Source organism: Penicillium diatomitis (assembly GCF_028827545.1).
Source record: "Penicillium diatomitis strain IBT 30728 chromosome Unknown utg000004l_segment0_segment0, whole genome shotgun sequence".
Taxonomy (NCBI): Eukaryota; Fungi; Ascomycota; class Eurotiomycetes; order Eurotiales; family Aspergillaceae; genus Penicillium; species Penicillium diatomitis.
The window spans coordinates 963,730-990,796 of NW_026623176.1; the positions used below are offsets into that span (position 1 = coordinate 963,730).

Here is a 27,067-nt window from a genome sequence, read left to right on the forward strand (position 1 = left end):
TCCACGAATTACATCCAGACCAGTTATGGCGTCAAATGCCTTGATTTTCAACCGTTCAGTCCTGAATCATGATCGGCGACGGCACGTCCTTTGTGAGACCCGAATCCAAAGAACGGCGGTTGCTTGCGCAGCTTGCGGTCACATTCATTTGGCGGTTCCCCGGTGCTGATCTGACGCTGAGGTCATAGAGGGGTTCCCCCGACGTGCCCGCGTTGATTTATGCGGCGTGCTCCCGAATGGCGACAACTTTGACTGCTGTGGAGGGGATGGGAGGGGAGGTGGGGGGTAATGGATCATTGGGCTCCAGTCGTGACTTGTCTTCATGATCGTGATTGTACACAGTTACACACTACCCCTAGCCCTCACCTCTCTGGAAGCCTGAACGCGTAGGGCTGATGATGATCCCGAGGTGGGCTAAAGCGAAGAGTGATGAAAAGTGGCGTTCGGGTATGACGTGACGTCCATGACCATTGATGCCGGTTCCTTGCCAGGTGCGCCACGGCTCTGGGAGCTCTGACATCTATGAGCTCCCCACACTTGGGGAACTTTTAGCCCGTTCGGCACTTTGAGCACTTTTAGCACGTCTAACAATGGGGTCCTGGTCCCAGAAGGGGAATAGAGGCTGGAGCTGGCTCGGTGAACGGTCATCCCAGCTTGGCACCACGTCATGTCTTCTATTCTTATGCCGGGAGGACCACCTTCATAGCGTCATATGCAATCACAACTCTAAGCAGTCTCTTTTTTTGACAGTTCAAACTCTATATAACCCTCGGTTTGGTTGGGTTGTCCTACCGTTTCTTTCCATTCTCATCCAAACAAACTTCTTTAAAGAGCAAGCAACATCTCATTGATAACTACCAACTTTCTCTATCTTTCTTCCCCCCCGCTGCATCGAACTTCCTCAACCAAAATCTTTTATTACACTCCACCAAAGTCTAATCTACCTTCATCATGTCCAACCTCATCAACAAAGTCAAGGACGCCGTCAAGGGCCACAGTGACAACAGCCACGAGGAATCTGCTCACTCTTCCAACCAAGGTCCTCATGACAGCAACACCGCCAACAATGCTGATCCTCGCGTCGACTCGGACCGTGATGGCCGTGCTGCTCACACCTCCACCACCTCCAACATGACCCCTCACAACAACACCACCTCCACTGGCACCTCCGCCAACGCGTACGACTCTACTCAGTCCGCCAACCACGGTCCCCATAGCAGCAACGTTGCTAACAAGGCCGACCCCCGTGTCGACTCGGACCGTGATGGCCGTGCCAGCAATGGCCACAACAGCACCTCTGCTGGCCTCGGCTCTCACTCTGCTTCCACTGGAGCTGGCTCCGGTCTGGCTACCGGTGCTGCCGCTCATGAGTATGGCTCCCACTCTACCAACCAAGGCCCCCATGACAGCAACGTTGCCAACAAGGCCGACCCCCGTGTCGACTCGGACCGTGATGGCCGTGCCAGCTATGGCCACAACACCACCGGTCTCGGCTCCAACAACAACACCACCACCACTGGCACTGGCATTGGCTCCCACTCCACTACCGGCCACCACGGCTCTCAGTCTGGTGCCGGTGTTGGCACTGGTCTGGCTACCGGTGCTGCCACCGGTGCTGCCGCTCATCAGTATGGCTCCCACTCTACCAACCAAGGCCCTCACGATAGCAACCTTGCCAACAAGGCTGATCCCCGTGTCGACTCGGACCGTGACGGCCGTGCCAGCTATGGCCACAACACCACCGGTACCACAGGTACTGGCCTTCAGTCTTCCACCTCTGGCACTCACGGTTCTCACCACGGCACTTCCGCCGGTGTTGGCTCTGGTCTCGCTGCTGGCGCAGCTGCTCACGAAGTCGGCTCCCAGTCCACTCACCGCGGCTCCAACGTCTCCGGCACTACCGGTACCGGTAACGTCGGGATGGCTGGTGCTGGCACCGAGGCTGGTTTGACCGGCCACCACGGTACCATGGGCGGCGGCCCCGATGCCACTAACAGCTACGCCACTGGCCCCGCCGACAACACCGCTGGTCCCCACAAGAGCGACCTTGCCAACAAGGCCGACCCCCGCGTTGACAGCGACCTCAGCAACTCTGGCCACAGCTTCGACCAGGATGTCCACAAGGGCAGCATCGGCGGTGCCGGTGTCATCCCCATCTCCGGCAACGCTGGCCCCACCTCCACCAAGACCTTCGAGGAGGCTCAACACGCCGGCTCTGCCGGCGCCGGTAGCAGCTACAACAACTCCAACACTGCTACCACCGGATCCTCCGCCACTGGCCCCGGCCAGAAGACCGCTGGTCCCCACAAGAGCGACATGGCTAACAAGCTTGACCCCCGTGTCGACTCTGACCTCGACGGTTCCAAGACTGTTGGCAACGCGCAGCAGCGTGCCTAAGTCTGTTCCTGATCTTTACGATAACGTCTTACCTTATCCTTTTTATCAGTAATGTGTGATGAATTGTGGAATCTTACCCTAGCTTCCTCCAGAATGTATTAATCATTTGAATGAACCTTTTTTGAAACAAATTTGTCCTCCAGTAGTCACGGCATCGTCATCAAATTGATTACAGCAATTGGCTTTGCAAAACTCTGTATTCTTTCACGACTATTGAAACGACCGTTACCGACCGACTTCTGATGGCGACAAACTAAACCATTCCATGATAATGACGGCTCACAGGTGCTAACCAAGACTGTCAACATTTTAAGCACAGCTAGACATTAATTGGGCACAATTTATCTCCTTTCGAATTCCCCGCCTTGAAGAACGGGTAGGGCAATTGAAGCCAAAGATTGTTCGCGTTCTCAAGATACTAAATAATTAAACTCATACCTCATAACCTTACCGAAAGGAAAGGTCTCACATCGCTCAAACAACCCGTCTCTTCCTTGTGAATGGTACAGCCGTGGCCTAGGAGAGGAGGAGATGCACAACACCCTGTATGAACAGTCTAACAGTACCTATCACCTAGTATACTAATGACCTTGTTCTTGTCAAGCGACACAAACTTATGTATCTTGAAGAATAAGTGAGAGGGATGCAGTAGTAAGAATTGGAGTTGCCCTGTCTGTGGGGTTGATCTTCCGTGAGACTCTAGCCGCTGTGGGGCCCGCTCCCGGGAATCTTGGAAATAACAAGCGACCTGACAGCTCCAGTCAACGGTCAGCCTTAATGGCCCACGTGTTCCGGGAGCACGAGTCAACTACGCGTGCGATTGTTGCCCTGCCAGAGCTCAGGTACATCGTATGAGCAACACCCAGAGTCCCAGACTGCGCCCGCCGCTCAGCATTCTACAGTCGACAATCTACACGCCCGAAACAAAAAAAGCAAAGACTAGCGGTCTGGAGTTGACCTTGAGAGATGTCCGAACATTGCAGGACACAAAATGCGCCCTTACCCGAACCAGAATATGGGGTTTGAACGCCATCGACAGGGGATTTGCAGTGTCCAATTGCGCACTGTGTGTCCTCTGAGTCAACACCATTAGCGTGACTTGCTTATCGCGAACGACCACCGAGACTAAGAGATCGCGTGCTATTCTTCATGCGCCGGATCTTTAGTCCGGCCAATTGCCAAGGTGTTTACGCTCAGTCTTGCTTGGCTGTATCTGACAGTCTCCGAGACTAGGCTTGACTGCCCAGTCTGGCTAGACAAGATCGTCGATTATGCTGCGGAGGTCTCGTATCCGTGCCCCAGCCGGAGCCTGGGTTCGAATGTGGCACACTCACTGTGATCTCGACTGGGAGCCCAGACACTCTCTCAGTCACATCTGTGGTGAGTGGGGTGAGGCTCTGCGTGGTCATCCGGGAACCATGGCATTCGACGCAGAAGGCCTTGCATCCTCTGATGCAACGAGGCCGTCCATTGTCCCTGCACCCCTGGCGAGGGGGCCCCGGAATTGATCTAGCGACCTGGCATGGCCTGTTTACATGTGGAGTATGAAGTCGTGGCAGAAAAGTTATGAAAAGAGCCGGGCTTAGATCTAATCAAATCAGCATGAAGATCGACCCTCCATCATGGGAAAAGGACTCATGAAACGGACGAGTTTCAGGAGCCCGAATCCTGATTCGCGGCTCGCTCTGGTGACATTGAGGCTCTTTCTATCGGCCTCGCCGTCAAGCCTTGCGATGGATCAGCCTCGACCAGACTAGGAGTTCCTGCGCCCCAAAAGCTTCCGGGCCGAGCTCTCCCATAAAGACCAACTGGCCAAGGTCTGCTCCAGAAAGATCCTACGCCAGCTCATTCTTCATTTGAATACGGTGCTCGTCCGTTGAATCGCAAATTCTTCGGATTTGCTCTTGGCTGCCACAGCTGCCGGTTTATAAGAGACCCATCACATACTCATGATGGGGCAGTCCAAGAGCAGTTATCGGCTTTCCTACATTGATCTGGGTCATGGGCAAGAGAGGCCCCTGGCTGAACCTGATGAGTCGACAACATCTCTCCAAAGACATACGCAGCAGTTCTGGGGTTTTATATGGATCCTTGAGATCGTGGCCTGTCTCGTATCAATTGCACTTTTAGCTGCAATTATCGGCTTTCTGTCTCACTATGACGGACAGTCATTACCGGAGTGGCCTTATGCTATCACCCTTAACGCTCTGGTTTCGGTACTAAGTACCGCCATGAAAGCGGCCATTGCCTTTATCGCGACCCAGTGTCTTGCTCAGTTGAAATGGTTGTGGTTCCGACAGAAGAACCGCCTAAGCGACCTGACCCTCCTCGACGATGCGAGCCGTGGACCAGTTGGAGCCTTCAAAGTCCTCTATAGCTTTTTACCCCGGTGAGTTTCACCCCTGTATGATGCCGCGAGGCCTGGCATAGTTCAAGATGACTCATATTGTATTGGATAGCCATCTTGTTACCTTCGGATGCGTGATCCTCGTTCTCGCGGTTGCAACAGATCCATTTGTACAGCAGGTGATCTCCATTCAGATGCGCTCGGCCGACTCTCCTTCACCCTCGTCGATCCGCGTGTGCAACAACAGCCTCTACGGCGACTACGGACTAGGAGCTGGGCCCGGCATGAATAAGCTTCCCCTCACAAGTATGGGCGCAGTCTATTCCGGCATTTTCAAGACCGAGAACTCTGGCAATAAAAGCTCGCTCGTAAGCTGCACGACTGGAAATTGCACATTCCCCATTTATCAGACGCTCGGTGTCTGTTCTCAGTGCGCGAACATCACTAATGCACTCCAAGCCTCCGGGACTGGGCCAGACGAGGTATTCAACTTACCGAATGGATTGACGCTCAGCCCCTTTTCGGTCATTATGAATTCCACGACTCAGCTCGACATGCTCCAGATAGACACGACCGACACGGCGCTCATTCTGAATTTCACGGCAATTGCTGGCGTGGGCTCGAGTGACCCATCGGCGACCAGTGCGATCGAATGTACACTGTCCTTTTGCATCAAAACATACGAGGCCTCAGTCCACGACGGTATCTTCAAGGAGACCCTCGTCAACACAGACACACGGGCAGACAAAGTGTCGGCAAACAGTCCCGTCTCAGACTTCGCTTTGACTCCAGCGACGTGCTACTCTGATGGCATCCGTTACGACAGACCGCTTGATCGTCCGGGCCAATGCACCTATCAAGTATCCTCGATGAGTATAATGGCATTATCAAATACCCTAGGCCCTCTGCTCCAGGGCCACGGCACTCTCTTCGCCAATTATCGACTGCAATGGACCCCGGACACTCTCCAACCGCTGTACGGTACAGAGGGCAGTGTGACCGAAATCGGGTCTGCATTTGCATCGATCGAGTCATCTCTGTCAGTTAATGCGCGATCTCAAGTCTGCAAGTCCACCGTTCAGGGCACCACAAAGACCATTTCGGCATACGTCCAGGTGCGATGGGTGTGGCTGATTCTACCGGGCGCCTTGGTCGTCTTCAGTCTACTGTTCTTGGTGACCACCATGGTCCGCACTCGCAATCAGCACGTTTGGAAGTCGTCGCCGCTTGTGCTGCTCTTCTCAGATTTGACAGTGGACTCTTTGACGCCATGGGAGCGGAGCGGTCCGACATTGAAGGAAATGGAGTCCGAGTCGAAGAGAATGAACTTTTGGCTGGAGCACGCGCCAGATGGTGTCAAATTCAGGGCCGAGCCAAAATAATCACACCTCCAGTCCTACCAGGGGTGTGGAATGTCTAGTCCTTCAAAGCATTGAACTTGATGACGAGGGGTTGAAGCACTCTTCAAACGGCGTCACAAGTCCGGACAATGGCTTCAACCTACAGGAGGCATCATTTCCATACTTTCACGATGGAGAATCCTTTGGCGCTCATCACCCACGTCAGTACTCCAGAGATCAGCCCACGACTGCAACGAGGGTGCCCCTTCTTTCGCGTCAACACTGAGCACGTCATGTGAGGCAATAGGTGTTTGCGATTCCACTGGTCTGTGGTCTGCGCGAGGAGGTACAAGTTTAAAGGTACAGATAGACCGAGTCCATGTGTACAACCTTCTGCGTTATAGTAAATTAGTCATTCACTTGGCAATTCTGTACAATTCACTATGCATGACTATGCGATATATACATTGTATGAATGTACAGTCGGTGACTACTGGAGGTACTTTGATATAGCGACCGCCATCCCAACTCCAATGAAGTCATCCGAGTCTGAACCGCGGGATTCCCATCGTTTCATCTTCTCCACGAAACGCGGCCAGGAATTGACAGGCAAATCCCGAGCACTGACACGTGATGGAATCCAACGGGCGTGGACCTCGTCGACCAGTAGTGATTGAAAGCGTTGGAGCTCACCACAATCTCAGGGACTTTCGATCTTACCTTTGCGTCTTTGCGTTTTGGCCACCGTCTTCTGCTCTAACGGCACTAGTTTGGCTTGGGGGTTGTTCTGGATGGAGTGGGTACACTCAGACACTGGGTATAGTAGTCTGTCTTGCATGTTCCCACGGATAGATTAGATTGAGGAGTCCAATTTTTTTTTTCCAACTCCGGCGTGTCCTCGATCCTATACAGAGCCACCTGATTGGGTGCAATAGGAGGGTCAGGAAGAGGACGATGGCAAACGAGGTTCTCTCGAATCGAGGCTGGTGCAGCAGATCGGATCGACAGAAGACGCGGTGGTTGATGGCTGGCCTGACCAGCCCTGTTTCTCTACCCTCTGCTCTCGGAAGATGCTGTACTTATCCGTGACTCGGTAGTGTCTTTTACAGTTCCAGTTCAACTCTCCCGATTGACTGCCAACAATGAGTTTTGTAAAATGGGTCTTTGATCCCGTGTCTTTGTGCATGATACGCATTATTGAATTCCATTCATCCTCCTCTACCTACTTTGTACTCCCGATTGAACCGCCCCTCCCAGAAAAAAAGTAAACGCCGCGCGCCCCACCGTTTCAAGGGGAAGCCGAACGAGGGGGCGGCTCGGCTGATGATTGGATGGCTACCCGCACACGCTGTTTCAAGATTCGAGCCTCTCTTGGCCGAGGCCGGGTGCTTCACTACAGTACTGCAGTACTGCAGTACTACAGTACCTCGCTCGCTCCTTCACGAGTGATCGAGGATTTGCGACTTCTCGCGATGAGTGTTTCTGTGCAGACAAATGGTGACCTTGTTGGAGAGTTCTCTGTTTTTTCACAGCTACAGCCAGTAACTACCCCTTCCTTTTGTGTGGAGTGGCGAGGGTACAGTTCCCCAAGGCTAAAACTCTGGATGCCAACACCTCGAAGTTCGGGGAGGCTCATGGGAAGCACGTACACGCGTCTCAAGAGTAGAATTGTGTAGGTCCCAAGTAAATAAGGCTGCATGTGTGATATCATACTATGAGCCTATAAGGTCTGTTGTATGTAGTGTGTAGTGTGTAGTGTGTACACTGTACAGTTGTACCGTCGTACACTACTACGCTGTTGACTGTACCATCTACCTTGTACGTTTGTACTCTCGACTTGTCCAGCAGCCCCTCCAATCCAGGCTACAGACCTCAGTGGTACAAAACTGACTACTGACTGTTTGAAACCCCTTTCAAAGTCCCAAGGACTAGTACTGTAAATGAATCATGATGCTCAAAACGGTCAGCTTGTCTCCCGTCTCCTTGGCTGCTTCAAAGTTTTCCGTCGCTGGAGTTGGTGCTACACAACCCTGCCAATGTACTCCGTCCTCATCCCGAGGGATCCCCCAGAATGATCACAGAGGTCCTGGTCTCTCTGCACTAGGACCAACTTCAACGGTGGCAGTCTCACCCAAGTCACAGACAAATGAACCGCCAAGCGTGACTCGGCCCACGGTTGAAGGTAGCCCCACACGAGCTTGACCCCTGAGTCATGGCAATCACTCTGCCGACGTGAAGACTGAATAGTAGCCTGGTTCTCTACCCTCGTGAATCAGTGATACTACGACCGTACTGTAGGACTGTAACAATGACACTCATGATTGTACTTCGAGACGTGATATTCTAGCACGAGTGATCAAGGAAGTGGCAATGACACGACAGGAATCGAGGAGCTCTCCCAAGCGCCGATCTGCTTGTCTGCCGAGAAAAGGCCAAGCGCTAGAATCAGGCCGGGTACCTGAATGATCGGGCATGATAGGGTGGATTGACCTCCATCCGAGAAGCGGACGAGAAATGAGAACTGGGAAACCGGAGGCAATCATAATGCGATTTTCCTCCCAGGACCATCTGCAGTTCTGCACTTCTCTGGAAAGTGGATGCGCTTGCAAAAATCAGCCCGGGCCATTGGAGCAATGGAGACCACATCATCGATCCAAAGCTGGCCAAGGGACACTACCGTCGTAGATTGTCTCGAACACCATAATGATGAGAATCGCCTAATTAGTATTTGTTGGCATTATTCAGAGGTATCGAAATATGAGAAGAAAACCAAAAAAAGACCTGATCGGAAGGCAGCCATACTCTGCCCTCCCCCCAGGCCCGGAAAGAGTTCCAGATTCTGCAGCATCGATCCTGAAGCTGCTCATTCGTGCGCTCTCTCTCTCTCTCTCTCTCTCGTCCCTCTTCGGCGCCATCTCGATCCTGATACATTAGCAACATCTCGTCCACTTTTTCCCTCTTTTGCGTCCTCTCTTTTCTTCTTGGTTCTCCCCCCTCCTCCCCAAGACTTCTTTTTCACTCGTCAATTTCCTCTCCGCTTTTCTTTCTATTCCAATATCTTGTTCCTTTTTTTTTTTTTTGGTGACACTGTTGGAATTTTGCCTTGGGCTTCCTCGATTGTAGACCAACTTTGGATGGACCATTCTTTCTTTTTAATTTGATCTCTTGCCGTTCCTTAAGACACCGAGACACCGTCCTGTCCCTGCCAGGTACAGAGTACTGAGATATCGCCAACTACCTTCATTCGAGGCTCTTCATCAAACGACCTTGGTCCCTGCATCATTGACAACGGTCAACACGGCAATCTTTCGGTCCAGAGCTTCTCTCTGTCCGTGTCTCATACTCACTCCCTCACCTCCACTCTTTGAATCGGTGACCGCGTCGCCGTAACGGGCCCTGGTGGCTTTGGAAGAGTCCTTTGGTCAATTGAACAATCGACTTCTTTTTGAACGGTCTCGATCTGTTGGATCAATTGAGACAATTTCATTCTCTATCATCTTGTCTTTCGATCCGTGTGAAACCGGCTCAATCGTCTCTCTCTCTCTCTCTTTCTCTCTCTTTCTCTCTCTTTCTCTCTCTTGGATCGCGATTAAAAACCTTGCCGAAAGGTTGTATATTGCAGTCACAATGCATTCCTATCTCTCTTTCTTCATCTGTCTGGTCCTGAGCGTCCAGGTTCTGGCCGCCCCGGCGCCGCAACCGGTTCGGAAAAGCAGGTCTTTCCAAATCGAACGAGTCAAGCGCAGTGACTATGTCGCCCATGGGCCCGTCGCCATTCGCAAGGCCTTCCGCAAGTTTGGCATCACCCCGGTGGACTTTAGCAACATCAGCCTGAAGGACTTCCAGCCCTTTGACCACCAGACCTTCCGTGTCAAGTCCAACCAGGCCAATGTCGCCGAGCCCGATCAGACCGGCGCCGTGAGTGCGACCTCTGTCCAGAACGATGTCGAATTCGTTTCGCCCGTTTCTGTGGGTGGTCAGACTGTGACTTTGGACTTTGATACTGGTTCTGCCGATATGTATGTTTGTTTTTTCCTCCCCCCCCCAGCGCTCCTCACCTTGATTCTCTCCATGGCCGGATAGCTTTCCCTCTCTCTCTTTTTTTTATGAAGCTTCATGTTCTCCAGAAGCAGACCGAGCTCTAACCTGTTGCCCGTTGATTTTCCACTCTAATCATGTTCGGAATGTTTCTAGGTGGCTCTTCAACACCGAACTTCCTACGTCCGCCACGGCGGGTCGTGACGTCTACGATCCCAAAAAGTCTACTACCTACAAGAAAATCGAAGGAGGCTCCTTCAAGATCAGCTACGGTGACTCGTCCTCTGCCTCCGGCGGTCTCGCCCAGGACGTTGTCGATATCGGCGGTGCCGTCGTCAAGGAGCAGGTCTTCGGACTGCCCACTAGCGTGTCTTCCTCCTTCATCTCGGACACCAACTCCAACGGCCTCGTCGGTCTCGGATTCTCCTCCATCAACACCTTCCAGCCCGGCCCACAAAAGACCTTCTTCGACAACATTGCCCCGAGCCTGGAAGAGCCCTTGTTCACGGCCCGTCTGCGCAGCGACGGCGTCGGCGAATACGAATTTGGTAAAATCGACCACGCCAAGTACACCGGAAACCTGGTCAACATCAGCGTGGACGCTTCGTCTGGATTCTGGCAGTTCGATGCTGGATATTTCGCCGTCGGCAGTGATCCCCTGCAGAAGGTCCAGCAGGTGTCCCAGGCGATTGCCGATACCGGTACCTCGCTGATGTTGGTCAGCCCCGACGTGGTCTCTGCGTACTATAAGCAGGTCCGTCACGCCGCTTACTCCAGCGGTGTCTCTGGCTGGGTGTATCCGTGCTCGTCCAAGTTGCCCAGCTTGACGGTCGCCCTGGGTGATAAGTACCAAGCTACTATTCCAGGATCTTTGGTCAACTTTGCCGAAGTCGGAAGGAACACCACCACCGGTGAGACTGGTAAGTGTCACAACATCTCATATGTTTTCCATCTCATCTAGTCCTTGAAATCTTGTTGGGGAGGGGGGGGGGACGGAAACCCCCCTTATCACCAAAAGACCCCAGACAAGTATATCTGCACAAATACTAATCGTCTCATTCAGTATGCTACGGTGGCATCCAGTCCAATCAGGGTTCCAGCCTGCAGATCTTCGGCGATGTCTTCCTGAAGGCTTTGTTCGTCGTCTTCGACCGACGAGGTCCCTCTCTAGGCTTTGCCACGCCGGTTTAAACATCACACCACGAACATAGTCCAATCCAGGGAGCGGAAGAATGCAAGAGGCGAGCTGCCGTTGTTGGATCCGGCTGAAGTTTTTCAAAAGAGCTCCATAGATTTGTTCCCTTGGGGTGGTGGTATGCAGATATTGTAAAACAATACATTGATAGAGATAAGAGATCTGAGAGATGTGTCGATTCATCTACAAGTACTTGGTCGTTCTCTTTTGAGAGTCAGTATTTATAAGGTTGTTTACAGTACTCCAGAGTCAAGACTGAATGGACCTTTTACCTGATCCGGCAAGATGGTCTCGTGTCTCAGCGAATAGGTGGGTTTGCTAGGGAAAGGTTTGGTTGTACTAGATATTCTCGATATTTAAGGCTGCTGCTGAAGTACGAGGTCGTGACGGAGTAAACATAAACATGTACACTGCTTCCCAATGGGAGACGGGTTCATAATTGATATGGGAGGAAAAGGTTCCAGAAAATTCAATCCCTTGCTTAATTGATTGTTCATGTCTCATGAGTATGCGATCCAGTGGCATTGACAAGTTATATCTTCTTTGTGATTCGGGTACGATATCATATGTGTAATCCCCAGCACTCACATCGCCTAACCTCTCCACTTAAACGCACAGTTCCTTTTTTTTTTTTTCTTTTTCATTTCTCCCTGGTCTGCTTTACCGGACGGTAGCGTTCTTCAGGCTCTGAACCTTGCACACCACACCGGAGGCAGTCACCAGCTTACCAACGGCAGGCTTGCCCTCCTGCTCCTGGGCCACGGGGACGGCACTCTTGTCAAATGCCACCTCCAAATCCTCGGTGGTGGTGAATCCAGGCTGGAAGGTCTCCCAGATCTTCTTCTTGGGGTTCAGCTGCTTCTCGGGCTCACCCTCAGACCAGCCGTCGAAGTAGATACGCTCACCGGCGGGCGCATCAGCAGGAGGGTTGACAAGTTCGACGGGACCGGCGTGAGAGTCCTCGCCCTCGGCGACACGAGGAGAAGCGGCCAGGACCATGGCGCAAGACTTGATGCCACGCATGGTGACGGGCTTGAGGTTGCACACGGCAACGATCTTGCGGTTCTGCATCTCCGCGAGGGGAATCAGACCGTTGAGACCGGAGCAGACGGTACGGACGGTCTTGCCGGTCTCCTCGTCGACGGAGGTGTTCTCACTGCCGGGAGCGTCGCCGCAGTCGATGGTTGAGACGTACAGGGAATCGGCATTGGGGTGGTTGATGGCGCGCAGAATGTGACCGACACGGAGATCGATGATGGAGGGGGTAGGGGGCAAGGCGGGCGCAGCAGGGGCTTTGGGCTGTTTGGGCTGCTTCTCCTTCTTCTCTTTCTTCTCCTTCTTGTTGGTCTTTTGGGGAGCGCCACCAGCAGCAGCGGCAGCATCACTCTCGGCGGCGGCAGCAGCAGCAGCAGCAGCAGCAGCAGCAGCAGGAGCAGCAGCTTCGACAGGAGCCTCGGGCTTACCCTTGCCAACGACAAGAGGCTTCTCGGAACCGGCAGCAACACCCGCGGCGGCAGCGGCGGCGGCCTTCTCACGCTTCTTGCGCTCCTTCTCCTCCTTGGGGTCGACAGGCTTGGGCACGAACTTGATATCCTGCAGGTCAATGACGACCTTCTCCTCCTCGGGGATCTGCAGAGCGAACATCTGGGAGTTTTGCACAAAGTCGACGTGGCGCACGATATGGTGGTAACCCTTCTCTCCGGTGCGCTCCTCGGAGGACCACTTCTCGACCATGGGCGCCGACACGGCGTAAACGGCGATATCAGCGACCGAGGGCTTTGCGCCCAGCAAAGTGGTTCGCGAGGCCAAGTGGGTGTTGAGCTGGTTCAAGATCTTGACAATGACTTCCTTCTCGTTCTTGGCCAGGGCTTCCTTCAAGCCGGTGACGGTGTTCATCCATGTCTGGACGTCAGCGTTCTCCGCCACACTGAAATCCACTTGGGGGAAGATCTTGGACGAGGCTTGCGAATAGTCGAGCTCGGTGGCATTGGGAGCCACGGCTGTCGGATACGAGCGGTAGAGGAGGGAGAGGAGCGATGACTCGGGGGCAGCTGCGGTCGCCATGGTGAAAGTCTGTGGTCGAAGAAGATATGGAAGAAAAAAGATTCGTGGAGGGGCACGGATCGAAGTCCAAGATGGGACCCGCGGGGTCGTTGGTCGGGCCCGCAACAGGCGCACACAGTTGAAGAAAGACAATTTGAGGGAGATCCCAACGGTGGCGTGGGATCTTACTTATGCTTTTGCGAAGAAAGTTGATCAAAGTGATGTTCCTGAACAGGGATATCTATCTCGCAATGTCAACCTGGATACCCTGCCTCTCTTGCTTTTTGTTTTCTTTTTTCCCCCTCGTGTCGTCTTTCCTCGCCGGCGCCGGGGGCCAGGTATGCTGACTCATCCGATGAGCCCGCGGGCGTCCACCTCGCACGCTCGGTCTCCATGGAACTGCACCTGTCCGTAGGGTAAAGCTTCATACTGTGACGGTGTGACCTTCCTAAGGTTCTGCGCCTCTTGTGGTTGCTATGAGTATGACTGCCATCATGTCGTCTGGCTCAGTTCGCTGCGTATCGTGTTCTATGATCGGCAGGCTTACACTTCCACGGATGAAAGGACAGACAAAAATCAATGAAGAAATGAATGTTTTCGACTTCGACGAATCCACTCGAGTTCTATCCATTTGACCGTGGCATTGGGAAAACCGTGGCTATTTGCCGAGGGTCCCTGGTATGTGAAGCTTTTGATCTCATTGATGACTTTCTATTCTCAGATTGGGTACACGATCAGTCTGAGCAGAACTGGTGGCAACTTCACTGCCCGCCAATAGGCCTGTAGCCAGTTGCACGAGGCAGGTGCTCGAGATGGAGCACTTAAGAATCCCTCTGTGCCTAATGGACTACCGTGACATGAACGCCGATATCTGCTTCTTTTGAATTCTATAGACCGGTAACTGGAAGTCGTATCACATGTGTCATCGTCCGGTCAGGAGGGTGTCGGAACGAGGTAATTCCATGGTATATTAACGAAGAATTGCGCTGTGTTTCTGACCTGTTTACCTCATCGGACTTCATGTAATCTTGCACAAGGACAGGCATTTGCGGTATGCTCGAGGAGAGAAAGACGGCAAGGTGTCCATACTCATGCTCAGATACTATACCCTCACTACTCTGGGCTCCGAGGATCTCAAGCGGCTCAGACCAGGCGAATAAGAGGTGATTTAGTCTCATGCAATTACATCCCAACTTTGTTGGAAGAATGGACTCATCGGACCTGATAAGAAATCTAGTCATAGCTTCAAGTCTTCTTTGTTTTTGTTTTTTTTTTCTGAATTATACGAGCTCGAGAGCCTCTTCAAACCCCTGATCAGATAGATACAAGCTCTAGGTAATATGATTGGATGGAAGAAGCTATTACCGCACTCGAGATTGAAGATATCTTCAAGAAGCTAACATCGCTTGGAGTGGAGACGAAACCCGTACGTAGGACGTGAATTGACCCCATGTATGGTTCGCAATCTGGTGCCACTCATATACTGTTCATAGCCCTCGAATTGGAGTAGCGGGCTTCCTTTCACCTGCTGGTAAACAATACGTGTGAATCAAAGTAGAAGTCATGAAAATCATCCATCTTGGATCAACTGGTCAGCTACCTACGATGATTGTATGATATTATCATATCCGCCCTGAGCTTTCAGTCCTGCTCCCAAAGAGGCTGTGGTATGTCACACGCCCTCGACCCTATCAAAACATTTGCATTGATGTTCAGGCATTCGGACAGAGTCTGGATCTCGTATTGCTTGGCCTGACTGATCGGTAGTTCTGTCCTGTATGGTGTGTATCGTGCACACTCTCTTGTATCGCTCTGGTGTCACAAATGGTCGCATCATGTCGATCGGGCGATATCATGTGACCGAGCTCGTACTTTGTAGACGGATCGTCGAAGCAGAGGAATTGATGCCAAGTCCTGTATATGGAGTAGCATTCCCAGATAGTGATGGATCATCGAGACAGCTCGGCAGCTTGTACTCCTTCAAGACTTCTACTGTGCTTTGAAACACTTTCATTTGCTCTCGATTGAGTAGATGGGCAAAAGGCCGACGGAGGCCCGTTTACAGCAGAGTTTGGCCCCCGATAAGAAACGAGCCACGTGAGCCGGCGGAAGTAGAGTCGGTGAGGCGGAGAGACAAGCAGATAAGGAATCCACCCGTCGATAAGATCTTATCCAAAGTGACCTCGGACCGGCACTACGAAGGTAAGCTCTCCATGGCGTTTTGCAGACAGATCCACCACGAGGATCAGGGCAGTCTCTGGTCTGGTGCTGGCTGAGACTCTACCCTTCTACCGGATCTCACACAGATGGTGGTACCTATGAGGTAGTCGAAGACGTGCCTCAGGCAGTCTTCCTCAATTCTTACGGTCGTGCTCGAGGAGATACCGCATGTTTCACTGCAAGCACGCCAAAAGGTGGTCCGTGGCTGATTGCTTTCAACCTGATTAGCCTAGACTTGGGCCGTCAGACCTCGCACTAAAATGAGTCACCATGAGTCTTGCACTGCCATTGTCCAATCCGTCATCACAATTCCACTCGGTCGGTGGGTCCCGATTCCAACGGTCGCTCTCCATTTTCCTCATTCCGCATCGTCTCCGTCTGGGTCCTGACCCCCTCCTCCTCCTCCTCCTCCGGCTTACTCTGTAGTCTGGACGAGGAAGGGGGCTTACACGTCTGATCCTGGTCACTCGACGCCTTATAACTTCTCACGTCCCGGTCCATCGCTGAGATCTTCTCCTTCCAAGACCCCAACCCGTCCCTTCGGCCTCGAACGACCGAAGAATTGCTGTCCTCCACGACCTGTCGACCTCTGCGCGACAGCTCCCCTCTTCCCTCCCACTTGCGCGCCCCGGGCCCGCTTAGGCCCAACTAAAGTATCCCTTCATGTCGGCCACCGTTTGCACCAGCACCATGGCCGCCTTCCTGTTCTGCCAGCTCTTCTGGCAGCCCACCGCTGTCGAGCGCTCCCTCCGACGTCCTCGTGGATTCTTTACTCCATGGGAATCCTCATGACGGTCACTCTTTCAATCACTTTGTACCCTTCGATCCGTCCTTTGCTGCGATTCCGTCATCTTCCACCTTTTCTTCTTCTTCTTCTTCTCCGTCGACTCCGCTGGACGGCGTTTCGACCTCTTTACCCTATACCACGACTTATGATCCCTTCTCCGCGTCCCAGCCATCCGATCTGTGGGCCGAACCCTGTCTGTCTTCCATCCTGACAGACTGGACCACCTCTTCGCACGATCTTTCCATGCCGCAACCGGCTCCGACCAGCTTTCACGACAGTCCTCCCATGACCACCGATGGCTGGTCGTACTGCGTTCCTCAGCCTACTTCACTGGGCTCGCGGTCTGATCGGGGATCCAACGACTCCTGTTCTCCACCCCTTTCCCTCGGCGCCAGTCCATCCAGTCCTCCCACTTCGCAAAATTCTCACAGCGACGAGACCACCCCTCGCGTGGATCGATCGCGCATCGAGAAGCGGAGACTGAACACCCTCGCGGCGCGCAGGTCCCGCCAGAGACGAGTGGACCGCATGAAAGACCTGGAGGATGAACTGGCGGCGATGCGACGTGAGCGGGACGAGCTCAAGCTCAAGGTGTCGCGACTGGAAGGTGAAACGGAGGCTCTCAAGGGCCTGTTGTCGCGAAAAGGTTGATTGTGGAAAGATCCGGTCTGTCGGGACATGCGTAGCTTGCCCAAGGTCTTCTAGTTGTCAGTTTGGAGTGCATGAGGCGAGCATATATCTCATGTATCTTTTTTTTTTTTTTTTTTTTTTTTTTGGTTTTCTTCTTCTCTTTTTTGTTGAATATGCCATTTGACCTGGCCACCTGAGCGGTTTGGATGTGTCTTATAAATGAGAATCTGATTGGGATAGAACAAAAACACAATAGTTGAATCTGTATCATCCTATGGCAGAGGCCACAAGGAGTTACTACTCTCATCGTACCAGACTGTCTCAGACGGGACTCCAACAGTATGTTGGAAGTGGGCCATTGGTGACAGGCGATGGCCCTGATGTCGCAGTGGTGGAGCTCAATCTGCCGTGAAATGCATGAATCGCCCTCGGTGAGCTAAGCGCTACCCAAGCGTCTACTAAGAATCTAGAATACTACTCAACTCAAGTACATACTAAGAATCTAGAATACTCCTCAATCCAAGTACAGTATGCCTAGAAAGTACGGCAACTTCAATGAACCTGGGAGTGATGTACCCATCAGATCCGTAAACGCCAATCCCGAGCACCCTTTGCATCACGCCGCCACCGGATCGGCCTCGATCAGCTGGCATATGCACGTCCTCAGCCATAGCCGGGAAAAGCGACGCCTCCGAAGGTCGTAGCACATGGTTCCAGACCGAACGGTCATGTTCGAGAACCCACCATGTATATGTGGTCAAGGTTGGGTATCCACGGGGGGCAATCACGCCGCAACTTTGACGGCCGAAGGTGGATTTGCTCAAACCAAAGGTATGGCTACAATGCGGCATAGAGACCCGACTGGGAGCTGGATGATTGTGGAAGTAAGCCAACATGAGAATACTCGACGGAGAGGCTTGAAACCAAGCTAGTGTATGAGGTTGAAAAGCCTCACCGGACGGAAGTAAAGAGCCCAATACCACCTTGAACATCCAGTCGTCATTGATGACCACTGCCTCGGATCGGACGATTCCTATCAATGGACTTACGATGGTCATCTGGTCATCTTCTCACATCGATCGTCTCAACCGTACTACTTCGATGCTACGTGAGTACATACTGTCATACTCCGGCAGCACAAACGCCCGGATCCAAGGCTCGGCTGGAACCGCCTGTCGGGACTCGGGACTCGGGTCCCACCGTTCGAATCGCGAGTGCCCACTTGACCACTCGAATGGACATGTAGACAGCCCTCATATGGTGTTGTTCTTCTTCTTCTTCTTCCACTATCTATACAGTATTCGGGCTTCTCATCATCGCAGCCCAATGACGACGGCTCAGGTTCATAGAGAGCAAGTATACTTCCGAATCTCAAATGCCCACAGTGCGCTCTATGGACCCTGCTTCAAGGTCCGTGCAGGCAAACTGACCTCTCACTACAAAAGCTGTCAACGAGATCCCTGCATACTCATACTCATAGTAGTATGATAGGAGTGCATCCATCAGGTATGTCTCGGTGCCGATGGATCAGCCCCGAAATTTGGGTGATCCACCAGCGGAGGGCTGGACCTGACCCGGACCCCTCCAAAGGTCTCCAAAAGTGCCCTAGGCAGTTCTGTAAATAGTTCATGACGATGATATGGAACCTAAAATTCTTAGTTCAAAGTTTTTTTCCCTTCCCTCTTCTTCTTCGCTGCGGCGAGATCGGTTGTATACATGGTCTACTACTCTACTTTACCTTTGGAATCTCGCTTCTGACCTCGCGGCATCCCCTTAAAATCACCTCTCACGACTCATCTCGACTGCCGGGTACTTCTCAACCACTTTTTTTTGGTCAACGCCGGATCGTTCATCTTTACCTAAAGGGAACCCGTTGGACAATCAATTCGCAACCACAGTCAACCCCCCCAGTCCGTGCGAGTTGGAAGAGGGACCCCCGCCAACATCCCGCGTCGTCTGCCTTGCACGGTAAACCGATCCTCGAGCGATTGGGATACATTCAGCAAAACCCACACTCGACATCCACACACCAGGAATATCACGCCGCCCTACAAAAGAAATGGGCCGATCATTAAAAGGCACCGTTATCATCACCGGCGGCAATGGCTCCCTCGGCTCCGAAATCGCCATCGCCATCGCCAAAACCCAACCCTTCACACATCTCCTCCTCACAGCCCGGGATCCCAGTCAACCCGATGCGCGGGACTTGACGGAGCGCATCCGTCTCATCGGGCCGCGATCCATCGAGATTCTCCGGCTCGACCTGGCAGACCTGCAATCAGTCCACACCTTCGCCCTCCAGACCATCGAGCGCGTTCGAACAAAAGAAATCCCCCCCATTCACACTCTGATCCATTCCGCAGCGACGGCCTCGTATACGGTCGATGAGCCTACCGTGGATGGGTACGACCCGGTGTATCAGACAAATTGCATGGCGCCGTTCCTTCTCACCGTGAGCTTGTTGGAGGCCTTCCGCGCGGGCGGCGGAACTGCTGCCGATGGCGGTGCCAAGGTGATCTACGTTGGCTGTGCAGAGGCGTCGAATGGGCGCTTGGACTACTTTGATCACGACCGAGAGGAATCATCCCGGTCGGTTGGGACGGTCTTGTCCAAGAAGGAGGCGAGTCTTCGCTTCGGGAGCAGCAAGTTACTTGCGAGCGTGGCGCTGTACGCTTTGCGACGCAGCTTGGCCAGTGTACGTCTGAATTTCCTCATCCTTCAGCTCGCCTGGAACCGTTGAACTATGCCTCTACTGCCCCTTTTTCACTAGATTCATCCCTCCTCTTCTGCTCACGTACTTGGGCTCGTCCTGCTTTTCTTTTTTTCTTTTTTTCTCATTTCCCCTTTCACTTATCAATGTATAGAGAAATCATGTCACACGATAACCTGTTCGGCTGACAATGACCTCCCCCGCGCAGACAACAAATATCTCATTAGACGTCTTCACCATGGATCCCGGGGTCATGGTAGGAGACAGTCATCTCCGAACGGGGACCCCCCTGTCCGTCAAGGTGGCACAGCAAACCCGGTCGGGACTCGGCCCAATCTTACGGATGATGTCTCGCAGCGCCGTGAACAAGGCCAGTGTTCCCGCCAAGGCGATCGCCAAAGTCGCCTTTCGTCAAGCCTCGGTGGAACAAGCAGAGCGGTATTTCATTCTGGACGATGAATACGAGGCCGCCTCTGTGCTGAGGACGCTGCACGAAGGGGCGGCGATGGAGCGACTGCTGCTGCGCATGATGCAGCAGACTGACGGGAGTGCGAAGAATTCACCGGCTTCGATGAGCCCTACCCCGATGGTATTTTGAACGAGGCTGGTTCCTTTCGGTGGACAAGAGCAATGAAGAATCGGAGAGTGGTGTGTTTCTCGCCCAGATGGCGGCTAATTTGACGGCAATGATCTGCATTATCAGCGTGGCTCGGAAAATGTCAATGACCAGAACAAGTACATAGTTTGTCTCGAGGCGTGGTCTCATTCTCGCAATGACTGTATCTTGAACATCGATCACCCAAGTCGGTTGATTACTGTAAATGACTCATATTTCTTGCGTCGCCGTCAACTACGCAGACACTCCCATATTATTTCGAGCAAAGACTGAACCTTCATAAAAGCCCGATGACATCGCCATGTGGGATCTTGGCGCCATCTAGCAGGAACGGCGTCGTCGGCGTCATGACGGAAATAGTCGTTTCGTGCAACTTTCTGCCTCCCTGTCCGCAGTCTCCGATTTGCCACATGGCCAACGGACATGTCTATGACCAAGGGCACACTTGGAAGTTGGAGGAAGCATCGAAAACAAGCTCTTTGTCGAGTGCTGCTGGTGCTCGATGGGTGGGCTGCAAGCGGCCGACCGGATTAGTCGCCAACTGGGGCGCACTCAGCGCGGGATCGACCCAGCGCTCGAGAGTTGGGAACACTTACTTTACTACTCTCAGCGGGTGTGGTTGAAGTGAGCTGTGATCTGCAAGCCATCTGCTGCAACTGCAACTGCTGGCAAGAAGTCTAGATTCTTCTTTCGTCATCCTAGTCCCGCGCACCGGTTCACTCGACACTTGCGTCTCCTTCTTTCCTCTGCCTCTTCTTGATCTTCTTCTTCTTCTTCTTCTTCTTCTTCTTCTTATCAACCCAGCTCCAGATTACCTGAGGGACACGTCCTCCCCGTCCTCGACCCTTCGGCAGATACTGTGCCTGACCCATCGACAGCTCCAAATCCATCTTGAGCGGGGACTCTGAGATCATCGTCAAGGGCGTGAGAGCGACGAGTGGCTCTCCAGGGCCCCTAAAGTTTTTGGAAATTACCAATTACTTCTCCATGGTCTTGGCAGATCCACGATGAACAGGCACTACGCCTCTCCGAAGGGCCATTCGGCTTTTCCCTTCCCCATCGCGTCAAATCGGTACGTAACTGCCCTTCTCTGTCGTCCGCGCATTCGCAGCGACTCTTGAAGTAGTGGGCATTCAAGACTGCGCATGACCTTTCCAATTAGCCCGCCAATCGAGGGGCTTAACGCTCTGCAGTCCAAACGCCAATGGATCGACGAGAAACGATGAGCTAATTACCTGCCGGTGACGATGGAATTAGCAGCTTTCAGCCTCGCCCACAGCCTGCCTTTCGCCGCCGACGACAGCTTTTCCACCGACTCCTTCTCCTCGGCGGAATTTCCTTCCTCTTATTCCTCCTCATCTTCCCGTCCTGGCGCGCGGCCATTCTTCCGGCGATCTCTCTCGGACTCGTCAATCATTCGGAGGAGCTGCATCATCTCCAAACGGTCCGATACTATGATCTCTCCGATGTTCAGGGAACGGAAAAGGGTTGGGAGCGTGGGGAGCGCGTGCTGATGCTCACGCCGTTACGTGATGCCTCGTCCCATCTACCCATGTTCTTCTCGCACCTTCGCAACCTGACCTACCCGCACAACCTGATCGACTTGGCCTTTTTGGTCTCCGACTCGCGCGACGACACAATGGAGATGCTGTCTCGTATGCTACAGGAGGTACAAGACGACCCGGATCCGAAGATGAATTTTGGTGAAATTTCCGTGATTCAGAAGGACTTTGGTCAGAAAGTGCAGCAGGACGTGGAAAGTCGACATGGTTTTGAGGCTCAGGCGAGCCGGCGAAAACTGATGGCTCAAGCCCGGAACTGGCTACTCAGTGCAACATTACGTCCCACCCACAGCTGGGTCTATTGGCGAGATGCGGACGTTGAGACCGCCCCGACCACGATCATTGAAGACCTAATGCGACACAACAAGGATGTCACCGTTCCCAGTAGGTTGATTGTCCTTTTGCCTTTTCCCTCCGATTCACTTGTTTCCACACATTGGCTGACATCCTGTCTTCGCTCTGCTTCTGTCTAGACGTCTGGCGCCCACTTCCAGATTGGCTCGGTGGCGAGCAACCCTACGACCTGAATTCGTGGCAAGAGTCAGAAACGGCACTGGCCCTAGCTGATAGTCTGGATGAGGATGCGGTCATTGTGGAGGGGTATGCGGAATACGCAACATGGCGCCCTCATCTGGCTTACCTCCGCGACCCGTATGGCGATCCCGACATGGAAATGGAGCTCGACGGCATCGGTGGTGTCAGTATCTTGGCCAAGGCGCGCGTCTTCCGCTCAGGAGTCCATTTCCCGGCCTTTAGTTTTGAGAAGCATGCGGAGACGGAAGGCTTTGGAAAGGTAAGACGACCTTCTGGCTCTTCCATGCCCAGGCAGTGAAGTTTACTAATGCCTTTTTCTGGACCTGCAGATGGCCAGACGTATGAACTTCTCTGTGATTGGACTCCCACATTACACCATTTGGCACTTGTATGAACCGAGTCTGGATGACTTGCGCCACATGGAGGAGATGGACCGAGAACGCGAAGCCCGTGAAGAGGAGGAGCGTCAGCGCCAATCTCAAGAGCAGGAGAAGGGTCATGATGATGCAAAATCTGGTCGCTCGTCAGCGTCCGATGCAGGTTCTAGCGAGAAGTCAGGCTGATAGACTCGACCTGTCAAGGCCGATCGAAGAACCCCAAGATACGGCGCGCCGGCGTGTGATGCTAAGACTATTGGGTCGGTTTCAATTCTCTGAAGCTTCATGCTAATCCTTGAGCTTCCGTTCAGCTGGCTGGACTTTGATCCCGATATGAGAGATTGCGCATCAGAAAGGGTCGATAATGGAATTATGCATTTGTCTCGGGGCTTCGCGTTTTCCATCGACTCTATGCCTTGAGTTTACACAATGTTGCACGCCTGCAGACATACCGGGCCCTTCTCTCCGCGGGGGGATATGAACACGTTTTGGGCAAATGCCTTGGAGTTTACGTAGGCATCTTGGAGGCGGTTTTTTAGAAGTCACGCATTTAGATTTCTCATCCTTAGCTTTTTTATCTTCAAAATCAATTCATGAGTGTCTTCATTCTGAAAAGTTAGATACCAGTGGTCAAGGCAGGTCACAGTCACTGCTTCGGCGGTAAGTCTTGGAGACTAGGATAGTTCGATGACTTTTATCTGAGCAACAGGCTCGTCCGTGAAAAACACAAGTATGTCGTAGTTTCTCGAGTTACAATAAAATGGCCCGTTGCCATCACTATTGTCCTTGACGTCGTTTCAAGGGGAGCATCGCTTTCCATTCTGGGATCGGATCCCGGAATCCCATTAAACGGTGGTCTGTGCTTCCCACCCAACGCGTCCTCCACGCGGGCCGGGAAACCTCAAAAGACGCGACTTGAAGCTTGGCTTTAATTCACATTGACATTATCATTCACAGTCCACATAATGGCGACTCAAGCTTCACGAAGCATTCTCTTCACAAACACACAACCCCAGCAAGGGTTCCGACTTCTCGAATTGACCCCAGAACTAGAGGAGCTCTTGTCATCAAAGGATGCGCCTTGGTAAGTCGGGGCTCTACGATAATATGCCCTCCGCAGATGGAGCCATCGAGACGGACATTTACCAAGAAAAAAAAATCCCACTGACACGTATACTCAGCCTCCATATCAAGTCTCCCTCGCTCGGTCTTGCCCGCGCAGTTCTCGAGCCCAACGCCCTGGAATACGTCAACCTGTGCACACCAACTCGCACCTACCGAATCCGCCAAGTCCAGTCCTCGAACTCGCTGCACATCCTCCAGCCAAGTCTGGGCCGCGTGTCGAAAGAAGATATCAAAGTGGTTGGAGGGAGCGATGGCGCCACTGAGGAGAGCTTGAATCTCGTCGATGGGACCGTGGCCGCTATTGCAAAGTGCGGATCGACGCTGGAGTTGCACACGCCGCAGGATGGATTCTCCGCGGTGCCGTTTTTGGAAAAGAGTTTGGCGCTGTTTGATCGGCGGGTTGGGGACGGGGATGGGGATGTGGATGTGGATATGCTTGGTGATGAGTCTGGTGATGCTGATGCGACGGTGTTAAGGGAGCGAGTGTTTGCGGATGTCCCTGTGTCGTCGGGGCAGTGTGAGGCTGGATGGATGGAGATATGCGCGTTTGCGGATGAGCGGCGGCGTCATTGTTGGAGACCTTCTGCAAGGATGAGGTTGGGTATTTGGAAGCGTGTGGTTGAGGGGGCCACGTTACAGGGGATTGATCTGAACAAGCAGTTCCTTGTGAGGGATCTCTGGAAGTCAGTGCTGGATGATGATGATGACGATGAAAGTGAGGACGATGGGGTGAATGCGCTGTTCCCACGGGCTCTTTTCGAAGCCGTTGTGAGGAGGGTCAGCGTGGGGGACGAGAGACCCCCGCTGTCTGCGGAGCTGAAGTGTAAGTGAAAAGATGGGTCCAAGTTCCATCTCTGAGGCAAATGACGGCTAATTTCGATGGTGGGCATGACACAGGGGCTAGCCTCGACAAGATCGAATGCGCTCGCTGGGTAGGTGAGACCTATCTCGCAGCCACAGCACCCACGCCAATGGCAGCGATTGGGCGAAGCGAGTTCATTAATGCCTGGAGAGATTGTCTGCCCGAGGCTTGGAGGGAAGAGGTCGCTTTGTCGAAATTGCCGGTGGGATCATATCAGAATCCTGACCCTACGACGATATACTATGTTGAGCCGTCGCAACGGCTGCAGGCGAGCAAGGGCTCGGCTTCAGCGCCAGCAGCTGCTGCCAACGTCAAATCTACGAGGAATTGGCACGAATTGCTAAAGAATCCCAAACGCCGTTGATGGTGGAATTGGGGAATAGGAAGAAAATGAGACGGTACTGGATGAGGGCGATGGTAGATCGTTGAACTATCTTCCCTCCTCTGATAGATACCGCAATTACTTTGTGAGAATCAAAAAGAGCTCGGCGCATGACGCCGCAAAAGCCACAACATACATGCACGCGCTGAAGAATCCCATGCTGGGTCCTCCGAATGCAACGCGAAAGACCGAGACAGAAACAAAAAAGAGAGAGAGAGAGAGAGAGGCAAGAAAAAGTCTCAGCCAACGTAGAACTAGCACCAAGCATACTTCTCATTCAAAACCCACTCCACCTCCTGACCCAACCCATGCTTGTCACCCGTCCACCGAAGACTCGGAATGCTGCTCTTCTCACGATGTTCGACCTGCACATCAGAGTCCAATGTCTGGACGGCCTTTTGCAAGATCGGATCGGGATTCCAGAACTCGACCGTGGCGAGACCCCAATCCTTGGCTTCGTGCTGAGCTCGCCGTAGGATGTCTACCATGGCCTGGATCAGACTTTGCTCCTCTTCCGCCGATTGGGGCTTATCATAAACCCAGCGCAGGATGTACAGCACGCTGTTCTCTGGAGTGTCTCCAAAGTTCCGGTTCCAGGTGCAATACACATGCGCGTCGTCATCTCCTGCACCCTTGATCAACGGCGGTGATCGATCCGGATAAAGTTCCTGCACGAAGAATTCTTCACGAGCCCAATGCCAAGAATAGTGGTCATAATCAGGCAGAATGGCCACCTGCGCGGTCTGTGACTTGCTCGAGGCCCGCTGCAGCTCGTTGCGCAAGTCGGCGATGATGTTTGGATGGCACATTGTTCGTTCCACGTCCTCGGCGAGCAGATCTCGCGTCTTACCCCGATTGCTCGTTCCATTCGACTCGGAGACCTGGTCCGTGTCTTCCATTGCCCGAGCCGGAAGCACCATGTGCGCCGCGGCATACGGCCGCCATCCAAACTGCGCGTAGAACTTCTTGCCAATGTCCGAGAAAAGAATGGTGAAGGAGGTCTTGCCCCGCGGCTGCTTCTCCATCTTCCACGTTTCGAGTTTCTTGCCCAACTCCTCCATCATGCGCTTGGCGTAACCTTTGCCCCGAAATTCGGGCCGAGAGTACACACTTCCAATACCATGCGTCGACACCTCTTCCACCTGACCCTGGTAAGCCAGCAGGGCTTTCTTGGGATAGGTTTCACATGAGCTGAGAATGGTGCGGTCGCCCTCGGGTTCGGAGCCATCCACCAAGATCCAGCAGGTCATTCCATCTCGGACGAGCTGGTGATTGTGCAGATGGTCCTCACGGGCAATGTACGCGTCAATATCCAGGGGACCCTTCCAGGCCGCGCTGTTCAGTTTGATTGCGGCGATGCGTTCCTGGGGTGTCGCAGGAACCAGGACGAGATCGGGAGAGTCTCCGTCCGGGAGATGGGGACTATTTGCAGCGATCATCTTGGGTCGGCCTTTGCTGTACGGTTTCTTTTTTTTTCTTTTTTCTTTTTTCAAAAAGAAGAATGGTGGAATCTCCGCGATCTAGTAGTGCTGATCTGAGAAGAATATCCTTGGAAAGAACAAGAAGATCGTGCGATTGGCGCTTGTCTTTCACTTTGCGAGGGGTCTACAGCTCTGATGTGCCGTGAATTGTTGATGAACGTGTGCAGTTGTCAGCAAGCTTGGGGTTGTCGTCTCGCGCAACACAATTGATTGCATAAATTGCCGATTCTCCAGTCCAAGTCTCCAGCGCTCAGATCGATTGACCAAAAAGAGAAAGGCGGGTCGTATCCCGTATCACGTATCACGTCGCGGACCGAGTCAACCCAATGTGTCGGCTAAGGCTTTGTCTTTGTCGACTTGTATCGCGGTCTCATCAGATGATCGGGTCCTTTTCCGCTCTATTGGTAGCTCGGATTCCGTT

At 53.0% G+C, this 27,067-nt stretch overlaps 10 protein-coding genes across 10 annotated transcripts; 7 read left to right on the plus strand and 3 right to left on the minus strand.

Moving 5' to 3' along the window:
• Positions 1-951: 951 nt before the first annotated feature.
• Positions 952-2,397, plus strand: N7539_003630 (uncharacterized protein; the record flags this gene model as incomplete). Its single annotated transcript, XM_056933232.1, has 1 exon — positions 952-2,397. The coding sequence occupies one exon, from the start codon at positions 952-954 to the stop codon at positions 2,395-2,397; it is 1,446 nt and encodes a 481-aa protein (XP_056790773.1).
• A 1,952-nt stretch (positions 2,398-4,349) lies between these two features.
• N7539_003631 (DUF3176 domain-containing protein) lies at positions 4,350-6,126 on the plus strand (the record flags this gene model as incomplete). The annotated part of the gene is made up of 2 exons (XM_056933233.1): positions 4,350-4,786; positions 4,857-6,126. The coding sequence occupies 2 exons, from the start codon at positions 4,350-4,352 to the stop codon at positions 6,124-6,126; spliced, it is 1,707 nt and encodes a 568-aa protein (XP_056790774.1).
• Positions 6,127-9,711: 3,585 nt separating this feature from the next.
• Positions 9,712-11,313, plus strand: N7539_003632 (pepsin-like aspartic protease; the record flags this gene model as incomplete). The annotated part of the gene is made up of 3 exons (XM_056933234.1): positions 9,712-10,103; positions 10,279-11,042; positions 11,186-11,313. The coding sequence occupies 3 exons, from the start codon at positions 9,712-9,714 to the stop codon at positions 11,311-11,313; spliced, it is 1,284 nt and encodes a 427-aa protein (XP_056790775.1).
• A 664-nt stretch (positions 11,314-11,977) lies between these two features.
• N7539_003633 (putative cofactor for methionyl- and glutamyl-tRNA synthetases) lies at positions 11,978-13,381 on the minus strand (the record flags this gene model as incomplete). The annotated part of the gene is made up of 1 exon (XM_056933235.1): positions 11,978-13,381. The coding sequence occupies one exon, from the start codon at positions 13,379-13,381 to the stop codon at positions 11,978-11,980; it is 1,404 nt and encodes a 467-aa protein (XP_056790776.1).
• Positions 13,382-16,610: 3,229 nt separating this feature from the next.
• On the plus strand, positions 16,611-17,018 carry N7539_003634 (uncharacterized protein; the record flags this gene model as incomplete). The annotated part of the gene is made up of 1 exon (XM_056933236.1): positions 16,611-17,018. One exon carries the CDS (start codon positions 16,611-16,613, stop codon positions 17,016-17,018), a length of 408 nt encoding a protein of 135 aa, XP_056790777.1.
• A 2,038-nt stretch (positions 17,019-19,056) lies between these two features.
• Positions 19,057-20,305, plus strand: N7539_003635 (glycosyltransferase family protein; the record flags this gene model as incomplete). Its single annotated transcript, XM_056933237.1, has 2 exons — positions 19,057-19,692; positions 19,916-20,305. The coding sequence occupies 2 exons, from the start codon at positions 19,057-19,059 to the stop codon at positions 20,303-20,305; spliced, it is 1,026 nt and encodes a 341-aa protein (XP_056790778.1).
• Positions 20,306-21,039: 734 nt separating this feature from the next.
• N7539_003636 (uncharacterized protein) lies at positions 21,040-21,237 on the minus strand (the record flags this gene model as incomplete). Its single annotated transcript, XM_056933238.1, has 1 exon — positions 21,040-21,237. The coding sequence occupies one exon, from the start codon at positions 21,235-21,237 to the stop codon at positions 21,040-21,042; it is 198 nt and encodes a 65-aa protein (XP_056790779.1).
• A 93-nt stretch (positions 21,238-21,330) lies between these two features.
• On the plus strand, positions 21,331-22,982 carry N7539_003637 (ANP1/MMN9/VAN1 family protein; the record flags this gene model as incomplete). Its single annotated transcript, XM_056933239.1, has 4 exons — positions 21,331-21,395; positions 21,584-22,269; positions 22,359-22,678; positions 22,749-22,982. The coding sequence occupies 4 exons, from the start codon at positions 21,331-21,333 to the stop codon at positions 22,980-22,982; spliced, it is 1,305 nt and encodes a 434-aa protein (XP_056790780.1).
• Positions 22,983-23,761: 779 nt separating this feature from the next.
• On the plus strand, positions 23,762-25,147 carry N7539_003638 (putative sister chromatid cohesion protein Dcc1; the record flags this gene model as incomplete). The annotated part of the gene is made up of 3 exons (XM_056933240.1): positions 23,762-23,880; positions 23,978-24,744; positions 24,819-25,147. 3 exons carry the CDS (start codon positions 23,762-23,764, stop codon positions 25,145-25,147), a joined length of 1,215 nt encoding a protein of 404 aa, XP_056790781.1.
• A 272-nt stretch (positions 25,148-25,419) lies between these two features.
• On the minus strand, positions 25,420-26,604 carry N7539_003639 (uncharacterized protein; the record flags this gene model as incomplete). The annotated part of the gene is made up of 1 exon (XM_056933241.1): positions 25,420-26,604. One exon carries the CDS (start codon positions 26,602-26,604, stop codon positions 25,420-25,422), a length of 1,185 nt encoding a protein of 394 aa, XP_056790782.1.
• Between the last annotated feature and the right edge of the window lie 463 nt (positions 26,605-27,067).